Source organism: Megachile rotundata, chromosome 3 (genome assembly GCF_050947335.1).
Source record: "Megachile rotundata isolate GNS110a chromosome 3, iyMegRotu1, whole genome shotgun sequence".
Taxonomy (NCBI): domain Eukaryota; kingdom Metazoa; phylum Arthropoda; class Insecta; order Hymenoptera; family Megachilidae; genus Megachile; species Megachile rotundata.
This window is the reverse complement of record NC_134985.1, coordinates 19,963,628-19,984,365: the sequence shown is the minus strand read 5'-3', so window position 1 is coordinate 19,984,365 and position 20,738 is coordinate 19,963,628. Positions and strand designations below refer to the sequence as shown.

General features: G+C 45.6%; 1 protein-coding gene across 3 annotated transcripts in view; it reads left to right on the top strand.

The window, feature by feature from the left end:
* LOC100878265 (uncharacterized) overlaps window positions 1-20,738 on the top strand; it is a 324,020-nt gene that overhangs the window by 165,877 nt on the left and 137,405 nt on the right. For all 3 annotated transcript variants that reach the window (XM_076530029.1, XM_076530027.1, XM_076530028.1), the window contains exons 4-5: window positions 9,756-9,956; window positions 11,360-12,335. In XM_076530029.1, the coding sequence (XP_076386144.1) occupies window positions 9,756-9,956; window positions 11,360-12,335 (1,177 nt within the window). The remainder of the gene's footprint in view (window positions 1-9,755; window positions 9,957-11,359; window positions 12,336-20,738) is intronic.

The following is a 20,738-nucleotide window of genomic DNA, read 5'->3' as shown; positions in this document are numbered from 1 at the left end:
TTAAATTAGCTTTTAGAATCGTTGAATTTCATCGTTACGTGTAGTCATGTATGAATATTAGATTGTATCTACAGCGCGTTATATCACATGAATTATATCGTCCAGACGATCCTGAGAGTACTTTAGTTTTTCCTGTGGCGACTTTCGAGCGGAGATCGGTGTCAAGCAGTTCCACCGGGTCCAATTTGTTTCGTCGCCGGTTAAAAAAAAAGAACCGGTCGCTAAAAAAGTTAAAGATGAAGCGAGAAGCGGTTGGAGCGTTTTTACGAGGTTTTCGCAACGCGGTCGGGCTGCCGTTTAACCGGCTTCATAATTGCGCTCCTTATACGTGCGCGGAGATAATTGTTTTTGCATAATCGAGATGACTTCGGGCCGCTAGCAAAGAAACATGCCGCGACCACGAGAGCACGCATGCACGCCGCAAACGCGCGAAATTGTATTTCGCAATGATGGAGAATTGCGCTTTCGAACGGCATGCGACTCTCTGTACGAAGAAGAAATCGAAGCCGTACGATTATCGATCGATTATGTAACCGTTCGAAGGTGATTGTTAGTAGCATCTTTTGAAAGTCGTTTGTATTCCGTGTAATCGCAATTATAGTTACGGTCGATCGATTGGTTAACGTTATTATTGAAATCGATGAAAATACCAAGATTTCTTTCTGTGAAATATCAAATAGCGAACGTTCGCTGACGTACTGACGCTCGATTCGAGAAATCGTTCTCCTGGAGCTTCGGGGAACAAGAAAACCTTCATCGCAACCACGCTGCAAGCGTTCGTAATGATTGCATATGCAGTCGAGATGCATGCGTGCACTTGGATGAGATACTTCTACGATCTACCGAACATCAAGATGATTCCGTGGCAGCCGCCATTGCATTCGTGACGACTATGAACTAGACTCCATTCCAGATTACCCGGGGACATTCTGCGAGAGCGCTATAAAGATGGGGTAATAGGCTGTTTAGTGTTTGCCGCGTAAAAGCTACCACTGATGGGTTTCTGGTACTTCCTGGACGTTGACACGACATGACTTCCATAATTTCTTATGTCCTGTTTGCGTTTTTATTTCTGTGTCTCTAATGGTGCTCTAATTCTTGGATCGTGGGATTAGATTACTGTTAGAACTTATTACTCTTTGCGGTGGAACGCTTGAAATTGTTAGACGTAGGGAGTTTCTCCATATGCGATATCTCCACGTGTGGTATTTCAATATTCCGTATTTCCACGCGTTGCAATTCCATGCGCCGTAGTTTCACGCGCTGTAGTTCCATGCGCTGTAGTTCCATGCGCCGTAGTTCCATGCGCCGTAGTTCCACGCGTAGTACTTCCACGCGTCATATTTCCACGCGTAGTATTCCACGCACCCTAGTTTCATGCGTAGTAACTCCACGCGTCGTATTTCCACGCGTAGTAATTCCACGCTCTGTAATTCCACGCGTAGTACTCCCACGCGTCATATTTCCACGCGTAGTATTTCCACGCGCTCTAGTTTCACGCGTAGTAAGTCCACACGCCGTATTTCCATGCGTAGTATTTCCACGCACCCTAGTTTCATGCGTAGTAACTCCACGCATCGTATTTCCACGCGTAGTAATTCCACGCTCTGTAATTCCACGCGTAGTACTCCCACGCGTCATATTTCCACGCGTAGTATTTCCACGCGCTCTAGTTTCACGCGTAGTAAGTCCACACGCCGTATTTCCATGCGTAGTACTTCCACGCGTGGTACTTCCATGCGCCATATTTCCACGCGTAATACTTCCACCCGCCGTAATTCCACGTCTAGTATTTCCACGCATTCTAATTCCACGCGCCGCAGTTCTATGTGTCGTAATTCCACGCGTAGTACTTCCACGCGTCATATTTCCACTCGTAATACTTCCACGCGCCGTAATTCCACGCGTCATATTTCCATGCACCATAGTTCCACACGTAGTACTTCCACGCGCCATATTTCTACGCGCTGAATTTCCACGCGCTACATTTTCACATGCTATACTTCCATGTACAGTATTTCCACATATTGTGCTTCTACATTCTACATACAGTACTTCTAGCACTAATATTCCCATGCGTTGTATTATTACATATATTGTACTTCTACATTCTTCTTCTACATTCCCCATACTGTTCTTCTACATTCTTCTTCTACATTCCCCATACTGTACTTCTACCGCTAGTATTCCCAAGCGTTGTATTATTACTCATATTGTACTTCTACATTCTTCTTCTACATTCCACATACTGTACTTCGACCACTATTCCCATGTGTTGTATTACTACATGTCAACAACATGTTGCTGATAGACTTGTCTCTACAATATCTCTCCAAACCACATTCGCACACACTGTACCTCCATACCTCGACAAAAAGCCACAAAAATAATGCAACATTCCTCAGTTAAACTCGTAGCTTGTTCCTTAACCCATCAACGTACCTCAATCCGAAAGTAAGATGCAATCCGCAATAAAAGTTGTACCGAAGTTTTTTCGATTGCCAATAGGTCAATAGTTGCAAAGTGTCAACATGATTACCAGCTGTTGATTAGATCGATTAGATAGTCCACGGTTTTCGATCGAGCCTCGATGATTTTCAATTGAGATCTTCCTGAAGCACGGCTGTACACCATCGATCACTCCTTAAGACAAGCACGTGTCCGCGTGTAGTTAGTCGAGAACGATGCTGACAGAGGTTAAAGTCACCGTGAACTTAGTTTCACCGAGAGGATGCGGGCGATTCGATAATCAGAGACAGGATGCGTCTGCCTAGGGGAGACTTGGTTGCTCGTTCGACAACAAAGAATGTCGATAAATGAATAATTGGTAGTCTGTTAATTAGAGGACGCAATTTACTTGTATGATCTATATTTAGCTATATCTTGGGTTCAGGGAGCTGATCTTACGTCCGCTCGTACCCTTGGTTAACCCTGGTAAAATGGTGAGACTTTGTTTAGCTAGTTTAGTTTGCTTTTAGTTAGTTGGTTCAAATTGCATATGATGCATTTTTCTGTTCACGTGCTAGGATTTAGGATCGTGGTTGTCAAATATGAATTCTGTACGGAGGTGCACTTTCTATGCGTCGAAGTAAGCCATTTGATACATAATCTACTGATCGCAATCGATTCGGAGGATGGTTAGACAAGAATCTCGGAAGACAGCAATTGCAAATGACCTCTCTGGTACCGAATACAGGAAACAGGCGCCCCGATAGTTATCTCTGCCATCTGTCTACACGGTATAAGTGAAAGTCCACAGCGAAATATCAGAGAGCACGTAAGAATTCATATTTGCATGTGTTCCAATTGTAAGTGATCGAAGTTATAAACAATTACTCGTAACTAAATCTAAACGAGCCCACGACAATACTCTCCATTCTCTATAATGATACCCTGTCTCGTATCGACGAACGATTTTGACCCTCCATCATCCCCCATTGTATCTGTCACTCCGATCCTTCGCACTCGGCTAGGGAAAAGGAGATAGACAGGACCTCTCGAGTAAAAAATAGGAACCTGTCTGGAACCGACGTGCATCCTTTAGAGAGTTGACCCGGTTGGCCTCGCCCCGCGGACTGGATAACAATCGCAATAATTACACCGTGAGAACGATAATTGCCTGGCGGAGCGCGGTGGTAGGCGAGCTAATAACGAACGACCGCCGTCATATTTTCATGAAATGTCACATCAGATAATGGCGGGTTGCGAGAGCCGGAAAAGAATCTGCGTCCGTGTCCCGAGTGAAATTGCTGGCCGATCGACCGACTCCCTTTCCTCTTTGACTCGATTCCCGATCGCTCGCTACCCGGCTCCAGACCACACTCCGATAGGATCTGCTCGACGTAGACGACAATGTTGAAAGTTGGCTCATTTTCTTGCTGGCCCCGTCAGAACTCGTGTCCAGCGTGTTATCTGTCGCGTACAGGAACGCTGTTTACGGTATCTGATCGGTCGACGACGCGATGTTTGCTGTCGCATTGAACGTTTATCGACGCGAATGATGGATGTGCTCTAGGACCTACGGTCTTCTACTCGAGAAAGCGCCAGGACGTTTTGGACCATTTTTGTTCCGATTCAGCTGGAAAGTTTGCGCTGATAGACTGGTTCTCTTTCGGAGAAATTAGGTGGAGTAGATTGATCGCTAACATACTTTGGTATTACGCCACTGATGGACAGATTGGTGGCCATCGGGGACCTCTGCGGAGAATGTACCTTCGAAACACACTGAGGAAAATTTAAATTCCAGCGCTAGTCTAGGTTTAGACACTAAGTGGTTAGAACTTGGAAAAAAGTTTAGGACCTATGGCAAGTCTCTTTTGTAGGAGAATTTTAAGCTTGCCGAAAGCCTAGGATCTATGGAAGCTCAGAACTTATGGAAGAATTCAGAGCCTGAGACTCTAGGACTTAGAAGAACCTAACCTAATATAACCTAAAGAGGACTTAAGGGTGGGTCCACAAGAAATCTGAGAATGAAATACCTAGTAACATCTCCGTACTCAGTAGCAAGTTCCCTTCGTCCTTTTAACGAGAAACCGAGTCAAGATAAACCGATTAGTAATAATTATTATAGGTTTCTGTGTAGCGTAACATCAAGATGTATCTAGGATGTTGCTAAATCACCTGGACACTTCGATAACGCAGGAGAAGCTTCAAGTGCTATTATAATATAATATATTGATCCTGTGTTATTTATCTAAGCTACTCTATAAACGAAAGCAGCTACCAGGATAACCAACAGATCGGACCCAGCTTAACAACCATTAATAAACATGCGATTAATGATACGTCGCGTTAAAAACAAGGATAAAATATAGCCGTGTGCGATCGCTTGGATTACACTGAATTTCCCAAAAGAAATAAGCGTGACGCATAGATAAGACGGAAAAGTTAGGCTCATTAAGCGATCGAGGAGCGAGTTAGATCGGTTTTCCTTGGGGCAAGGATAACGTTAGTCAAGATAGAGCGGGAGGGCTCATTTAAGGCGACGATGCAATTCATTATCGCGGTATCTGCGATCACGTGCGTAACCAGCTACCACTACGCGAGCATCCGTCTGGTGAATTACGATCGATTCATCGTGGCCGACGGTGCTATCGAGTTAATAAGTCCGAGTCCCGTTCGAGGCGATCGCGGATGCCGATTAACACGTCGGATTATCGCGATCCTCTTGTCGTCTGCAGAATTCCGTCTCATGATTCTCGTTTCGTCAATCCGTTCCTTTCCGCTAATTTTTTCACCCGAGTACACGGAGTTATTCGTAGTCGAGTGTATCACGAACGATTAAGCTTTGGAAGCTTGGAGTTTTGTAGCGCGAAACCTTACAACTCTGAAACTTCGATGAAGCCTTGAGACTTTAAAGATGCTTCCAGAGCTTGGAATTTAACGAATCGTCGATCGAGGCGTCTAAACGGTGAAGGGAAAGTCCGAACACCGATCGAAGGTTGATTCATGACGCGAATTCCAGCGAATTTTTGAAACTCCCTCTGTTAACGAGGGCATAAATATCGCTCGTAGCATGTCTAACGTCACATTTTCGTCTTGTCGTAAAACGTTCTCTGGAAGCTCACTTTCACGCAGACACGCATCTCTCAAAGGCAGAAACGAAGGATGTGCTTAATGAACGGTTCGCGTGCATCGACGTTTCTCCGCTCATCTACCTGTGTATCGTCGGACTAATTAAGCGACGATGATAAAGGAGAAAGTGATGTTCCACTGTATTTTTCTTGGTACAATGTGTAATTGTCTGCGATCGAGATAACTTTTGGAACACCTCAAAATTTTTCGACTTAATTAGAACATTCTTACCGCCCGTAATTAACGTCCTTAACATTCACTAATGGACTATGTAGAACACACTACGCACCGTTGGGGGTGATGTTCGAGATTGTACGCTTGTAATATTAGGCTGCAGCGACAATGAAGTCCACACGAAGTGTAGGCGTTTAACGAATCAATTTATCACTCCTTAATCTCGTTTCACCTGAAAGTTGTTATCGCTTATCAACTCGCGAAGTATCGGTGTCGCGGCGATTAATATGATTTCATGGACGGAATGCACACAGCCGGATACGTGTTAGTCAAAGAATTTTTCTCCCGTTTGTGACAAGATCGAAATCGATCTCGAACCTCATTGGATCAAGTAAGAAGCCATTCGTGTGTGTTTCTTGGTATACGAGCAGTAGGAACCGGGATTAACGAGGCTTCGTCAATCGCGTACAAGCGTCTGTCAGTTTGACGGCATCCGGTACAAGACGCCTTCATTCCCGTTTGATCGTTTATTACGAATTCTTCCCGTTCGATCGAATCGATACCCGATCAACACTCGTTTGTAACGATGCACTTTGTCGTTTTCTTTCCAACTAGGCGTGACTTCAAATAGAGCTCGGTCAAACGGAGAAAGTAAACACGATTACTGCCGGATATCTTGCATTTTTACTTTCGATGTTTAAAGTGGCGGAAGGTTCAAAGCTTTGAGGCTGTACGGCTTCTAGGTATAATTCAGGTTCTTGGAACTCTGCGTTTCAAAGTTGCGAAGCTTCTAAGTTGCGAAGCTTTAAAGTTACAAAGTTCTAAGGTAGAGCGATAGAATTTCGAAGTTAACGTATCAAAACTTGAGAACTTGTTTGGCTACATCGAAGCTTGAAGCATGGAAATATGGAGATGTTCAGAATTGTAGAAGTCGATGTTTTATAAACCGTGAAATCGTAATTTATCAATTTGTGAAATATATCTTTTCTCCACAATTTTATTATAATTCAAGCCATTAGATCGAACGAAGAAAACAGCTGCAGTAGTGTTCGAATATATGAGCGTTCTATTCCCTCGACAGTTCCACTTAGGCAGATAGTTCACGGTCCCCCAAGAGGACAAATCACGGCCATATAACCGGACAAATTCCCGGTCATATTCCCGAACAAATTCGAGATCATATATCCGGACATTCCCGAACAGTTCGATATCCAGGGTGAGGCTGCGAGGAAATAGCGATCGCGGTTTAACGATCCAGAGCGAAGCGTGCGCGAGCCGGTGAACGTTTGATTTACACGCTTCCTATCTCCGAGTATCCGCGGCGTGTTTCTTCGCGGTCGGATCGAAACACACACGAGGCGCGACGTAAATTGAAGGGCACTGCATCGGTAAATCACGGTGCAGGTGAAAGCCGGTTAGTTTCGGCGGTAGATACATCTCGCGGACCGTTTACCGCTAATGAGACACGCGGTGACAGTCACGGGCCTCGTTTCTTATCGCGTCCATCATAAACGTCCGGCCTCGCGTCGACACGCCGATTCCGTTCTCGTTGTCGCGCGTTGCCCGTGATTGCTCGCGACCCGTCCGCGTTATGGCGTTTCTCATTCGATCAAATTACACGATATTACCTTTTCTCTGTCTTTCGTTCAGGTGTCGCTCGTGGCTGCACTCTTGGCATAACGAAACGCATGAAGTTGTATCGTTAAAATGAATTATAGGCAGATAACGGTTTCTCGATACCGAGGGAGAGGATGTCGGTTTCTCTTGGACACGTGTAGGTCATGATTAGGTGCAGCGAGAAGAAAGTTGCTTAAAAGCGATGGTGGAGGTTTAAAATCTTAACAAGATTTTGTAATAGAGGCAAGGTTCACCTGAATAAGATTGCATCTTTGATTATTTGAGGTGAGATCCTTCCCTTACACGTCACAGCTCATTTCGCGATGAGCACATAGAAGAGGTTTTCATGATAGCAAGAGATGCGAGCAACCGAACAGGTTCGATTCGCAGCTCAGTCAAAGAATTCATTCGACAAAGCGTTCTATTCTGAACGAAAGCATTGTCCATTCATTTGGCGGTACCCGCATGTCCCGGAATCTGGGTTAGTTCCTACTCGGCGTTCCTGCGCTACCGTTCCGATAGGACACGCAAAGAAAACCGCAACACGTGGCACGCGACACACGTACGCGTGTAACACGCTCGGCTTAATTAAGCCGCATTCCCGCTCCGATTGCGCAACCCTCTTCCCCTCGGCGCGATATGATCTTTCGACGCGGCGAGCAGGCAATCGGCGCGCGTGGGAAACCCTTTTTCGCGATCGATATCGAAGCGGAATTCGAGCGACAACCTCCGGGAGGGGGATATTGGACCGCGTTGATCGTCGAACGATTTTTCTCGGGGTTGTTCGTGATTTTATTGTCGCCGTTATTTATGCTTGGCCGGCCAGCCTGCTCGCTATCGATATCGTGCATCGAGCGGACACAATGGGCGTTGATGTATGCACGCCAGTGGGCATACGCGTTATGCTGAATTAATAGGCGTAATGAATTCCTAAATGACTCTGACCGACTCGAAGATATTAGGTTGTTCTTGGGTGCTATGCCGTTGACGGGTAGATGGGTTCGCTGAATCGAGCCATTTTGTTCCTTCAAGGTGTTTGTCAATCTCTGCGGTGGTTATCCTTGAGATGTCGTTCGTTATACATTACTAGGATAATTGCGCTTTGCTGATTTATTTAGAAGGGACTGTACAATTTTCCAATTTACTGGAAGATCGAAGAATTCAAAGTGGCGTTGAATCGGGGCCACAAGCAAATACCTTCGTAGAATATGTTGTGAAGTACTATCGAATTTATATAGCTCGTTACTTCAAAGAAACTTCAGTCCCTTCGGGAAGTCACGAAATTCCTGAAGAAAGAAAAAGGCCATACCTGTGTCTTCGTCTCGTTTAATTTCCTTGCGGTTGGTATGCAGGCAAGGTGTGAGCATTCTACCGGTCGCTTTTATTCGCGCGTTGCACCGTCTAATTGCTACACGTTGGGCCGCATCTCGGTGCACGTGGGCGATACACACGAGGGTAGCTGATCTTTTAAACGTTCTGACAAAGAGTCCTGGAATCTTTCGTTCGTTCTTCGCATTTTTCAGCCCGAGTCGATTGCATTCCCATCGGTTCGGATTACCTCCGTGTCGATTAACGAAATTCTTGAGAAGATCAAATTATGATGCTCTCGATGGAACAGAAATCCGGGAAAAAATAAGGAAATTTAATAAGGTGATTCACCACACTTGAAGCATATTTATATTTATATTTTTGTCCTGACAAAAGAAATATTTTCTCGAAGAAATATTAACTTAACAAACCAATTAAGTAGCTCATCAACGAAGAATAAGTTGAACGTAACTGGTGGTACGCAAAGTGGTCTCATCAGAACAGATCCAGAGGCGTACACTCGATCTGTTAGAGAGGCGTTAACGTATCTCGACTCTGTTGCATCCTCGTTCCTGATTCCCCTTCTCGAGGGGCTAGCTAACGCAATTTGAATCTGATTAAATTCCGACCGCATTCTCGCTCGTCAAATAGGAGAAACCGTGAGACAGACCAGATGCGACGTCGTTCGGCACGTCTCCTGCTGTTGTCTCAGTTTTGGGCGTATCCGCGTAACGCTGATTACTCTCTAATCAGCTTGATTAACGTTCCCTCCAAGTGCGGGCTTGGCTGCAATTACCCTTCCTTTCGTGTGTAACTTATTTAGAGGAATTTCATTAGCCATTGTGCTTCCGGCTTGCTTTTAATTAATCGTCCTTGATTGTCCCTTCTCAGCGTTCCCTCTTGACTCGAAGATGATCGAATTGCCGTGGGAAGAATGATAATGCGACTCAACATTTTATTTATTCATCACAATCCTCTCATCAGAAACCTTCATCGGATTTATGTTTTCAATTAAGCTAGATATGTCAAGTTATTGCTATAAAGAGATGACTTGGTTACAGAAATTGGTGGTTTTGTTACAGGAAAACGAATCGGTGGTACCGGAAGGCTGGCCTCTGACGTTGGGCAGACGTGGCCTCGTGCTGCAGCTAGGAGAGCTCGAAGCCTCCGCGCTACGTCTCGGGGAATGTTACCTCTGCATACGCAGCGCAGCTGCAGTTGCAACCACCTCGGGGAGCGGCGAAGCTGCCGCTGGTGAAACCGTCGAGCGGAATACCGTCGAGGTGAGTCACGTTCCTTTGTCACTTTTTCATTTCAATTTACGAATGCTTGGTCATTCCAACTTCCGGAGAACACGTATCACCTATTGCAATTTTATTATCCATGGCTATATTTCCTAACAATCTCTCAAATCATCGACCACCTGAAGAGTTGGAATCCTATTACTCATTCCTTCCACATAGCGATTCATAAGTACCTCGTTAATCGTCAGATAAATGCGGTAATCGTGTTATATTGACACGTATTGTATTCGTGCGCGTTCTATTGCCGTGAGTTGTACTATCACGTGTTGTGCTACCACGCGTTGCTGTACCACGTGTCGTATTGCCCGTGTTATGTCTGGTGGTATTCCATGAACGCCGTATAGTACCACTTACTGTTAGGGGGTTGAATTACCACGCGTCGTAGTATCACGCGCCGTGTTGCTGTATGTTATAATACCACGTGCTGTACTACCAATCACCCTATTGCAACGCGTTGGATTATCATGCACCCCACTGCCACTAGTTGCACTACCACGCACCCTACTATCACGCGTTGAACTATCATGCACCCCACTGCCACACGTTGTACTACCACGCACCCTACTATAATGCGTTGAACTATCATGCATCCCAATGCCACACGTTGTACTACCATGCACCCCACTCCCACACGTTGTACTACCACGCACTCTACTATAACGCGTTGAACTGTCACGCACTCCACTGCCACACGTTGTACTACCACGCATCCTACTATAACGCGTTGAATTATCACGCACCCCACTGCCACACGTTGTACTACCACGCATCCTACTATAACGCGTTGAACTGTCACGCACCCCACTGCCACTCGTTGTACTACCACGCGTCGTAATACCACGTGCTGTACTACCACGCACCCTATTACAATGCATTGGATTATCACGCACTCCACTGCCACACGTTGTACTACCACGCATCCTACTATAACGCGTTGAACTATCACGCACCCCACTGCCACACGTTGTACTACCACGCATCCTACTATAACGCGTTGAACTATCACGCACCCCATTGCCACACGTTGTACTACCACGCGTCGCAATACCACATGCAATGCCACCACGTGCCGTAATACTACGTTCCGTAATACCACGTGCTATACTACCAGGTACTCTACTCCCATGTGTTGCACTACCATTAACCACAGTACGACACACCGTACTATCACGCGTTGTATTACTCTGCAACCTAGTACTACAAGCTACATTATAGTACCACGCGCCTTAATACCACTTGCAATGCTATGCATTCTATTCCACACCATATACTCCCTACGTTCATGCTACATCATGTGATATATCACGCACGTGGCCTACCACCATAGTACCACGCATCGCACGCTATACATGACAAGTATGTTGATGTACCATTCGTTCCAGATCGCAGTAGTTTGGCGAACGACGTCCATGAGGGCACCAGGGTTCCTCGGCTGGGACCGCGAGGAGGAGTTCATGGACTGGCGGGAGGTGACTCGGAAGAGGCAGGGGAACTCGAGCGGGACGAGTAGCAGCTTGGTAGGGCCGCAATCGTCGAGTTCCTCGAAGAGTATGATGCGGCCTCGTCGAAGATCCCGGGAGGAGACTCGTTCGAGAACTCGGGAGCCAGGTTGCGTGTTCGAGCACCGTCGCGAAGAGACGCGGTCGATCGACAGGTTGGAGTGCAAGAACTCGAACGAGACTTGCGCGGCGGGCGACGAGGTCGAGGCTGGTCACGCGGTGATGAAGTCCAGATCGACGTCGAGTATGGACACGTGGAAATCCGGGTTGGACGGCGATCTGAACGGAACGCCGACGCGATCCGGACCAAACAACTCTTCTAGTCTTTCCGGCGACGATGGTCGCGTCAAAGTGAAGAGGTGCGCCAAGGTCGTCTCCTCGACGACCATGGAGAAGTGGAAGGAGACGACCAGGTGCGAAACCAGGAGTAAGATCCTCGTTCCCGAAGATCTGAAGACGCCGTTACGGTTGGACCAAGCTGTCCTCGGACAGAAAGATGGGAACGGGGCTGGTGTCGCGGAAGACAGGCTGCAGTACGTGCGACACCTGGACGAGGTCGGCGACGAGGAGCTACCAGCCTTCATCGGTAACCTTCTGGTCTCCGTGGAGAGGAAGATCGAGAGGGTCTCGCTGGACGACCTCACGTTCCCGTGTCCAGCCTGCAGGAATATCGACACCGACGACCCTTTGCTCGGCTGCAGGTGTGCCGGGGACGAATGCGCCTGCGGAGCTGGTGAAGACACCTGTGACTGCTCTTCCTCGACGAAGACGAGGACGGAGCAGTCCGCGAAGAGCTTCGAGATCGCGGGGATCAAGCACATCGACAGCGACGACGAGGAGGAGGTGCGGATGGGATTTGGTAAGTACCTCGTTAGATAAAATCATCTATACTTGATCAGTTTTTTCACGAACATATTGAACAAAGTTTAAATCCAAATGGATAAATTTTGATCCTTAGTTTCTTGAATTTACGTCCACTGCTTTACGTCTATCGTAATCACCTCGATTCCGTTTGTTGAACATTTCACGATCAAGTTCTCTTCCGCAAGTCGTTCCAAGGCGTATTTTCCTGAACTTTGTCGTCCCACATTCAAAAGGAACCCATTCTGTCCCGCGACACATTCGAATCGTGTTTTGCAAAACGCGACAGCACCTACGAGTCGCCTATTCCCAACAACTTTATACGAACTAGCTGGTATGATTTATCGAAGTCCTCGATGAACTTGAAATTCTGTCGGAAGCGTCGCGTAGGCGGCGCAGGGTTGTAAAGTGGCTACTTCACGTCGCAGCGGCCATTGAAGAGTTTCCAGCGCTGCTTCGATTCGCGTTTGTTGTTTGCAAAAGGAGGCTGACAATCAAGAAGACCGATGTGACGTTCCAGGAACGAGTTGTATTCGATTGTGCCCGCGAGAAAACCGATTTAATACGCTCTCTCGAACTCGGTTCGTCGTTTCGATTCTCGAACTGGCGGATGAGACAGCGTTTCCCTTTGAAATTGCTCCACGGAGCGTAAACACCGCGATCCAGCCTCCTATCGATATTAAACAGTGGATTTGCATTTTGTAATTTTACGCTGAATTAGAGTGTCGTGTAAAGTCTCGCTGTGTAAACTTGTTCCTTAGAATCGTGATAAGCGTAATTATTCGATCGTGCCTTTTCATTTACGGTGATTTATCGCGACTGGCGCAAGATGTATCTCTTTGGTGATTTGAAAAACCTCCATGTAATATATCCCATAAGAGAAAAGTCGAAGTAGGTTCAAATTTATTAAAGTCCCGTAAAAAACAATCGTACAAAGAGTTTTCAGCGAACCCACAAAATGTTAGAACCGCAAAGAAACCGTGACGACAAGACGTTGGCCTCCGGAGACCGCAAATTGTATGGTCGATGATTTTTGTCGGGTTTTATTTTGAAATAAACGGAGGTATCCGAGACGCGTCTGCTGAAGTTCCGTGACTCGACCGATCTGTTTTCGCGTCCTCCCACGCTCGTCTTCCGGTATTCTTTAGCATCGCCGCCGCCGACAGGTTTGCGAAGCGGCGATCCCGTGTCCGAAACGTTCGCCACCCACCCGCTCCAGCGACCATTAGCGGCGTGTTTGCGACGACGTAACGCTGACTTATGGTATTTGTCTCCTCTGGATACACGCTTACGTAACGGGCAACCAGTGCTGGCTCGGTGTCATCGCGTAGGTGAACGGGAATCGTTCCCGCCTTTAATTCCTAGCGTGTCGGACGCTGAAAGGGATTCCTGGCATTGTTCGAATTCGAAGGCAATCGGTGAAATGGTATTCGAGCCGGAATTCCTCCTGCTAATCCTGTTGGATGGCTGCGATACGCTGAAATAAAAGTATTCGAGCTCTTTGAGGATTATACAAACTTATCGAGATATAACTTCAATTTAGTCTATCGGTTAGTAGGAGATCGAAACTGGACTTTCGAGATACTCATGCTTATATCCACTTCGAACATGTTGGAGATTAAATTACAATATATTTCGATTTTAGGTAATCTCTCGATCAGTACCCCTTGACAGTTTTAATTCCTACATTTTTCTTGTAATAACATTTACTGTTTCACTGAACCAAATATTGCAAAGTGTCTCAATATTTTAATATATTTGAAATGAAGTACCTATTACACGTTTAACGTTTTAAGACTATCGTTCTTGTGAGACCAAACGACATCGAAAAAGTAAGTTGTTTCCGAGTCGATTAAGAGATACTCGAAGCCCGATTGATAGCTACATTTGGACAAAACGAAAATGCATACATAATTCATAAGGAAGTCGGGCGAAGTCTCTTGATCTCACCGGCAGTGAAAGAAGCAAATAACTTATTTGGCGAGTCGGTGGACAGGCGTGCGTGGGCAGAGTGCTCTCGGCCATTTATGTCCTTAAGCGAGGACGAATCACGCGAAACGGTGTGGGCCGTGGTTGGAACGATCGTGAACGAACGGGAAGCCGTACCGCACAATAGGTCCGGTGCTAATGAAACGCGACGGCCGGCGCGAAGTCACGTCCGATCATATGGCGTTAGACGAGCCGCAGTGCAGCTTCTTCCACTGACACTCGAACTACTTGCCACTGGTTTCCGTATTACTGTTTCTTAGCGACCTCTTTTTTCACTTTAAACTCTCGTTATATTTTCACGAGATTCATGTTAATAATTCCTTAGCATTGTAATTCTTCATCATGGTCCTCATCATGGTCCTCATCATGGTTCTCATCATGATCATCATCATTCACATCACTTAAGACCGTCACAATATCAAAACTTTTATTCCCTCAAATATATTTAATTTTGTCAATTGTTTCGTGGCTCTCCAAGAAACGAGAGGCTATCCCCATTAAAAGTTCGCATTATTTGATTGTAAACGAGGTACACGCCATTTAGCACAGTGTTTCGGTCGAAGTAGCATGTACCTGGAGGTTTGATCGAATTAAAGTGTTTCGGTGTAAGAGGCTGTGTAGCACGGCTTGATTGAACGTTTGCCTCCACTAGCTGACTATACTTAGTAGCTCATTGATCGTCTCTATGGCGGTCCTCAATCATATCTGCTTAAGCGGGGAATCAAGCAGCTACCACAACAGAGGCTGTTCACCTCTGCCCGCCCGCTCTCCATGCGGTACATAATGGACGATGTTAAATGCCAGGATAAAATAGTGTCTGCGTTTCATGCTCCGTCGCTCGATCGCTACTTTCGATTGTATCCGCGCCGAATAGCCTACGATTCCTGTATTCTGTTTCCCTCTCTATGATTATTTTCAGAGAAGTATTCTGAACATTTGGATTAAGTTGACTCTCACGATAATTCTTTGTTTCATTGTTTTGATTCTTCAATTGATCCTTAACAGGACTCCTTAACAAGATCCTTGACAAGACTCTTATATCGACTTGTAATAGGTGTAATCGTTTTTTTATTTTTAACAAACTTTGACCATAGAACTCTTATAATAGTAATACATGGAAGTACCTGGAACCCACAGTATCTTTGCTTAATGGATTTTTATGAGCAACAGTCCGCCCCTCAGTATATTTCTTTAGTCGCAATTAATATCACTTAACGCGCCATCTAAACGCTGTTTGCGTAGAGGCTGATGGTCTGCAGTCTATTGATTTTTCATTTCCCTGGCAATTCAATTATCCAGCAGGACAATTGGATTAATTCAGGCCCTTAATTCCCTTGCTCCCGACAATTGAGTTAGATGGCTCGGCTCCACACGCTATTTGCTCCAGCGGTCGTATTAAATATCAGGCATTAAGGACAAAGACACGATCGAAACGCGAGATAAACGTGAAATTCGCGCGCGAATGAAGCCGTCGTCGGGTCAGTCTTCAGCCAAGCGAATAAATACCATCGAATTACACGGGCCATTACTCTATGAGTTTATTTGCCAGCGAGCGAACACCGCGGATCCCATAGGACGCGAGGAACAACGAGACGGAAGGCCATTACTCGCTTCCTCCTATTACCGGAGAAACCCTTGGCCCTTGATCGAGTTACCGGCCATTTTTAGGGCGAGTTTCCAAACGTTCGCAATGATGGATGATTCCTGTCGCTATATATTTCATTGCATCGCGTAAATATCGTGCTTCATTGAATCTTTCAAACACGCTCTTCGTGACAAGTGGAAATTGCTTTGTATACATATATGAACCGTGTATGTATATGATGTGTGTACGTATATGATGTGTGTACATATGAGCCGTTCAGTGCACACATTGATTAACTCCATTTTTTGAAACATCTTAAATTTAAGTGTTAAAGCATTTGGTATAGTCATAACTTTTTCTATTTATAATAATTTAAAATTTTTCAAAAAATGGAGTTAATCAATGTGTGCACTGAACGGCTCATATATGATGCGTGTAAAACGGTATGATGCACTACTGAAGAATTTAAAAATTCAGGATTATAGCAAATTAAAAATTGGAAAATTTAAATGCTTGTGATCAGGTTTTGTATTAAGCTATATTTTGTTAATTGTAAAGAATGGTTCGCGTGATTCGACGAAACCGATCGTCGATCTTGGGCATTAGAATTTCTAGAACTTCCTTGAACCTGACCGATTTATCCATCGACACGACTTCGCACAGCCATTATCCGGCAGTGTTTTCCATTCGAAGTTAGCTGAAATCTGGCGCAGCTGGCGGAAGCGGTTAAGGACGCAAATGGAAACTGGAAACGATCTTCCACGAGGCTGTTAGCTTCCACCTTCTTGGGAACGTCCCGTGGTCTCCGCGTCTTTTCCCTCGATATCGTACGTTTTGCGCTCGCACAAATTGCAATAAATAACCAGATCCTCGACGTTCATCTTCGCTAACCGTGAAAGAGAAGGATGAATGGCGAATGCGAACGTTTAAATCGCAAATGACGCGTCATAAAGTCCGGGGATCCAATCAGTCTTCGGTTACGAGTCAATTCGAAACGATATTCTTATTGGATGGAAAACCTTTTTCGACGTTCTTGCTTCGTTTATTTAGGTTACATTTGTACGATACCATTTCAATTTTGGTTCCATATTTCTGTTTCTTCCTTGCAGTAAGTGCAAATTCCAGACACGAACGGTTATCTCGTTCGAAGTAGACGGAAATCACGGGTTGAATAACGTTAACCCATATTCTCGATTACCGAGCTGTGAAATAGTAAATTTGCGAAAATCGATGCGACGAGGGTGAAATCGCGCGATCTCGCTTAGCACCTTGTTTCACGGTTTGTTGCTTAGCTCCTTTGATAAGGTGATCGAATCAATTTGGTCAGAGTATACTTATCCGAAGTCTCGTTAAACTCTTGCAAAATATAATATACGAAGGTGAGATATTCCGTAGCTGATTATTATGCGTGGAATAATTTAATTTTATCGCGTAATTTAACGTGTCGTAACAGGTACAAAACGGTCCTGTTTAGAACATTCTTGCCGTTACCGAGTGATAATAATTCGTGGTTACGTTAGTATCGATAGACTATCGACCGGGAACACCGCTGCAAAGCGAACAATTTCTTGCACCAGTTGAAACGCCGATTTTACAGCGTTCGAAACGAGTCGTGATTTTTTCTGCGGCAACGTCGTTAGACTGTCTTTCGCGGATATTTGTGTGGAACGAGGTAATATTTGTGGCGATATTATATCGGGAAAGCTGTGCGACTTGAGTGGCTATTTCTCGCCGCAACGTTTTGCGTTTAATCGACGTACATTATTCCACGGTGCGGCCTTATTGCCTTACTATGTTGCTGATCGTAAAGCAGTGGAATTTTCTTTGCAAATAGTGTTTGCGGTTTGGTGCACCTATCTCGAGGAAATCGCCGTTTATCGGAAATGCGCTTATTTGCACCTCGAGTCCTCCTTAACTCGTAGATTCTCTTTAGAAAATTTTCATACTCTAAACTCTCTAAATGTAAACGAGTACAATGCTACTTCGAGTATAATGTAACTTCGATTTATAAAAAGCAGAAACAGCGCTTAGCATTTTTTTCTCATCGATCAACGATCGTTACCAAAATTCCAGGCACCCGGTTAAAGAAAGGAAGTAGGCTGAAGCGATGAACCGTTCAACCGGTTCGTCGTCAGCGAAAAAGGTACAAAGCCGCGAATTGAACAACAGGCGCGTGATTAATACGTAACGATCGCAAATGACTGCAACGAAACGGGACGTCCAAATCGGCGGCGCATGAAGAACGACACCCGTGAAGAAAGAACCGGTTCCGTCTTTGATGCATTAACGTGCATTAACCCAAATTCGTAGGTAGCCACACGAGGGACGAGTTTGTCGGTGGAACGAAGTCGTTTCGTTCCTTTCGACCAATCTTGGCCCTGATTGACCTGACACGAGCGGCCCGGTAGCTCCACGAACAAACTGCCGTGAAATGAAGCGATTAGACCCACCTGATCGTGCTCCCCGCATAAAACTTACAAATCTTCTTTATATCATTTCTACGCCGGTATTTTCTTGGGAAGAGATTTTTCACGGGGTAGTTCTAGTAGCGGAACCAATTTAACCTTTTGCACTATGATGCTTTTGTCAAGTGCGTCAGTCAGAACTAATTTCAGCCATAACATGAGAACAGACACAGAAACTTGAAATGTTATGTGAATTTGATATCATGCAGTCGTTGACTATAGTTGGACTTGAACTCCAAATTGAAATGTATTCAAAATTCGAGTAAAATTGGTCATAACCGAAGTATGAGTGCGTCAGTCTTTGCGAAAAAATTTAGTCCTTGTGTATTATATGTAACAGCTCGATTGATGAATTTCGATAATAGGGCCTTAGGAAGTTCGGTGCGTGGTAAACCCGATGCAAAGTAAACTCGACGCGTGGTAAACTCGATGTGGGGTGAACCAGATGCGTGGTAAATCGACGCGTGGTAAATTCAATGCGTTGAGTATCTACGCGCGGTGGTTCGGCGCGTGGTGATTCGACGCGTGGTGAATTCGACGCGTGAGGGATTCTACGCGTGGTGAATTGAACGCGTGATGGATTCGACGCGTGGTAAATTCCACGCGTGAGGGATTTGACGCGTGGTGAATTCGACGCGTGAGGGATTCTACGCGTGGTGAATTCGACGCGTGAGGGATTCTACGCGTGGTAAATTCGACGCGTGGTGAATTCGACGCGTGATGGATTCGACGTGTGGTGAATTCCACGCGTGAGGGATTCGACGCGTGGTGAATTCCACGCGTGAGGGATTCGACGCGTGAGGGATTCTACGCGTGGTAAATTTGACGCGTGAGGGATTCTACGCGTGGTGAATTCGACGCGCGATGGATTCGACGCTTGAGGGATTCCACGCGTGGTAATTCCATGCGTGATAAATTCAACGCGTTGAGTGTCTACGCGTGGTGATTCGGCGCGTGGTAATTCGATTCGTGGTAAATTCGACGCGTGATGGATTCGACGCGTGAGGGATTCGACGCTTGAGGGATTCCACGCGTGGTAATTCGATGCGTGGTAAATTCAACGCGTTGAGTGTCTACGCGTGGTGGTTCGACGCGTGGTAATTCGATTCGTGGTAAATTCGACGCGTGGTAAACTCATCGCGTGATGAATTCGATGCGTGGTGAATTCGACGCGTAGTGAATTTGATGTGTGGTATACTGGATGCGTGGTAAACTCAACGCGTGGTATATTCAGTTCACAGTGAACCCATAGCACATTATACCCAACGCAACGCATAGAAATTCTTAGTATGCGACCATTTCCAACTTCTTCACACAGTCGCATCCACTGCTCTCCTCTTTTGGAATGCATAATTTTCTCTGCATTGTAAAATTGGTCATAACCGAAGTATGAGTGCGTCAGACTCGTCAAAATACTGTAAGGGGTTAAGAAAGAATTTCAGATGTTCTTGAGGCACAACGCTTCGAATAATACATCGTTCTCGTTTCTACGAAAGCAACAGCTGCATCCGCGTGCAGCAGCATCCGATTACGTATCAGCGACCTCGATCGTCCCTCATAGACTCCCCTCCCATTCGGATCATTATGTCAATGATCTCCGGCAGATCCGAGAGGAGGAAGCTCGTCCATCGAGCTCGAACTTCCTGATTCGTCTCGATCGCTAATTACTCGTAATTGCTATTGCTAAACGCGCAATTAGCAGCAGCTACAGTTACGATTCTTGGAAATCGGTAGAGGAAATTCTTGGTCGATTTAATTCGGGGGTGGTGGGTCCGATCGCGGAATATCACGGTGCAGAGGATCGCGTGCTGGGGTACCGTTTCTTCGAGGAACCTCCCTCGAGGCGTTCGGTATCTCGGGAAGCCAGTTTGGCGTCGAAAGCAAGCGCATCAGCTGTTTGGCTCGCGTGACGTCGAGCAATCAGCACCGCTTACATCGTCCGGAAAAGCGAACGAACATTGACCCATGAATCTCTCTGCGTTTTCGCTGGAAATTAGAAATCCTGACACTCGATACGCAGATTTTCTATGACAGCTATAAACGAATCGGGCGTTAACGATCCAATTAACTCGCTAATTGCGGACTGAAAGTTAGAACATTCACATTTATATTTTCTTTAGAGACAATTTTCTTGGAACATCTCGTTTAATGTCAAATCAAAGTTTCTCGTATCTACGTATCTTTCCTTTTACTCGTTTCTATCTTTCATTCTTCTCTAAGTTTCCTGTCCATTCACGCTTCCGTATCTTAATCGTCCTCTGTTTTCCACGTTCCTCCTGTTCTTGTATCTAACAAGAAAATAAACGCTCGAGAAACGCAGAAGGAATGATCGACGGGTTCCACGAAACGACACCGATAAACC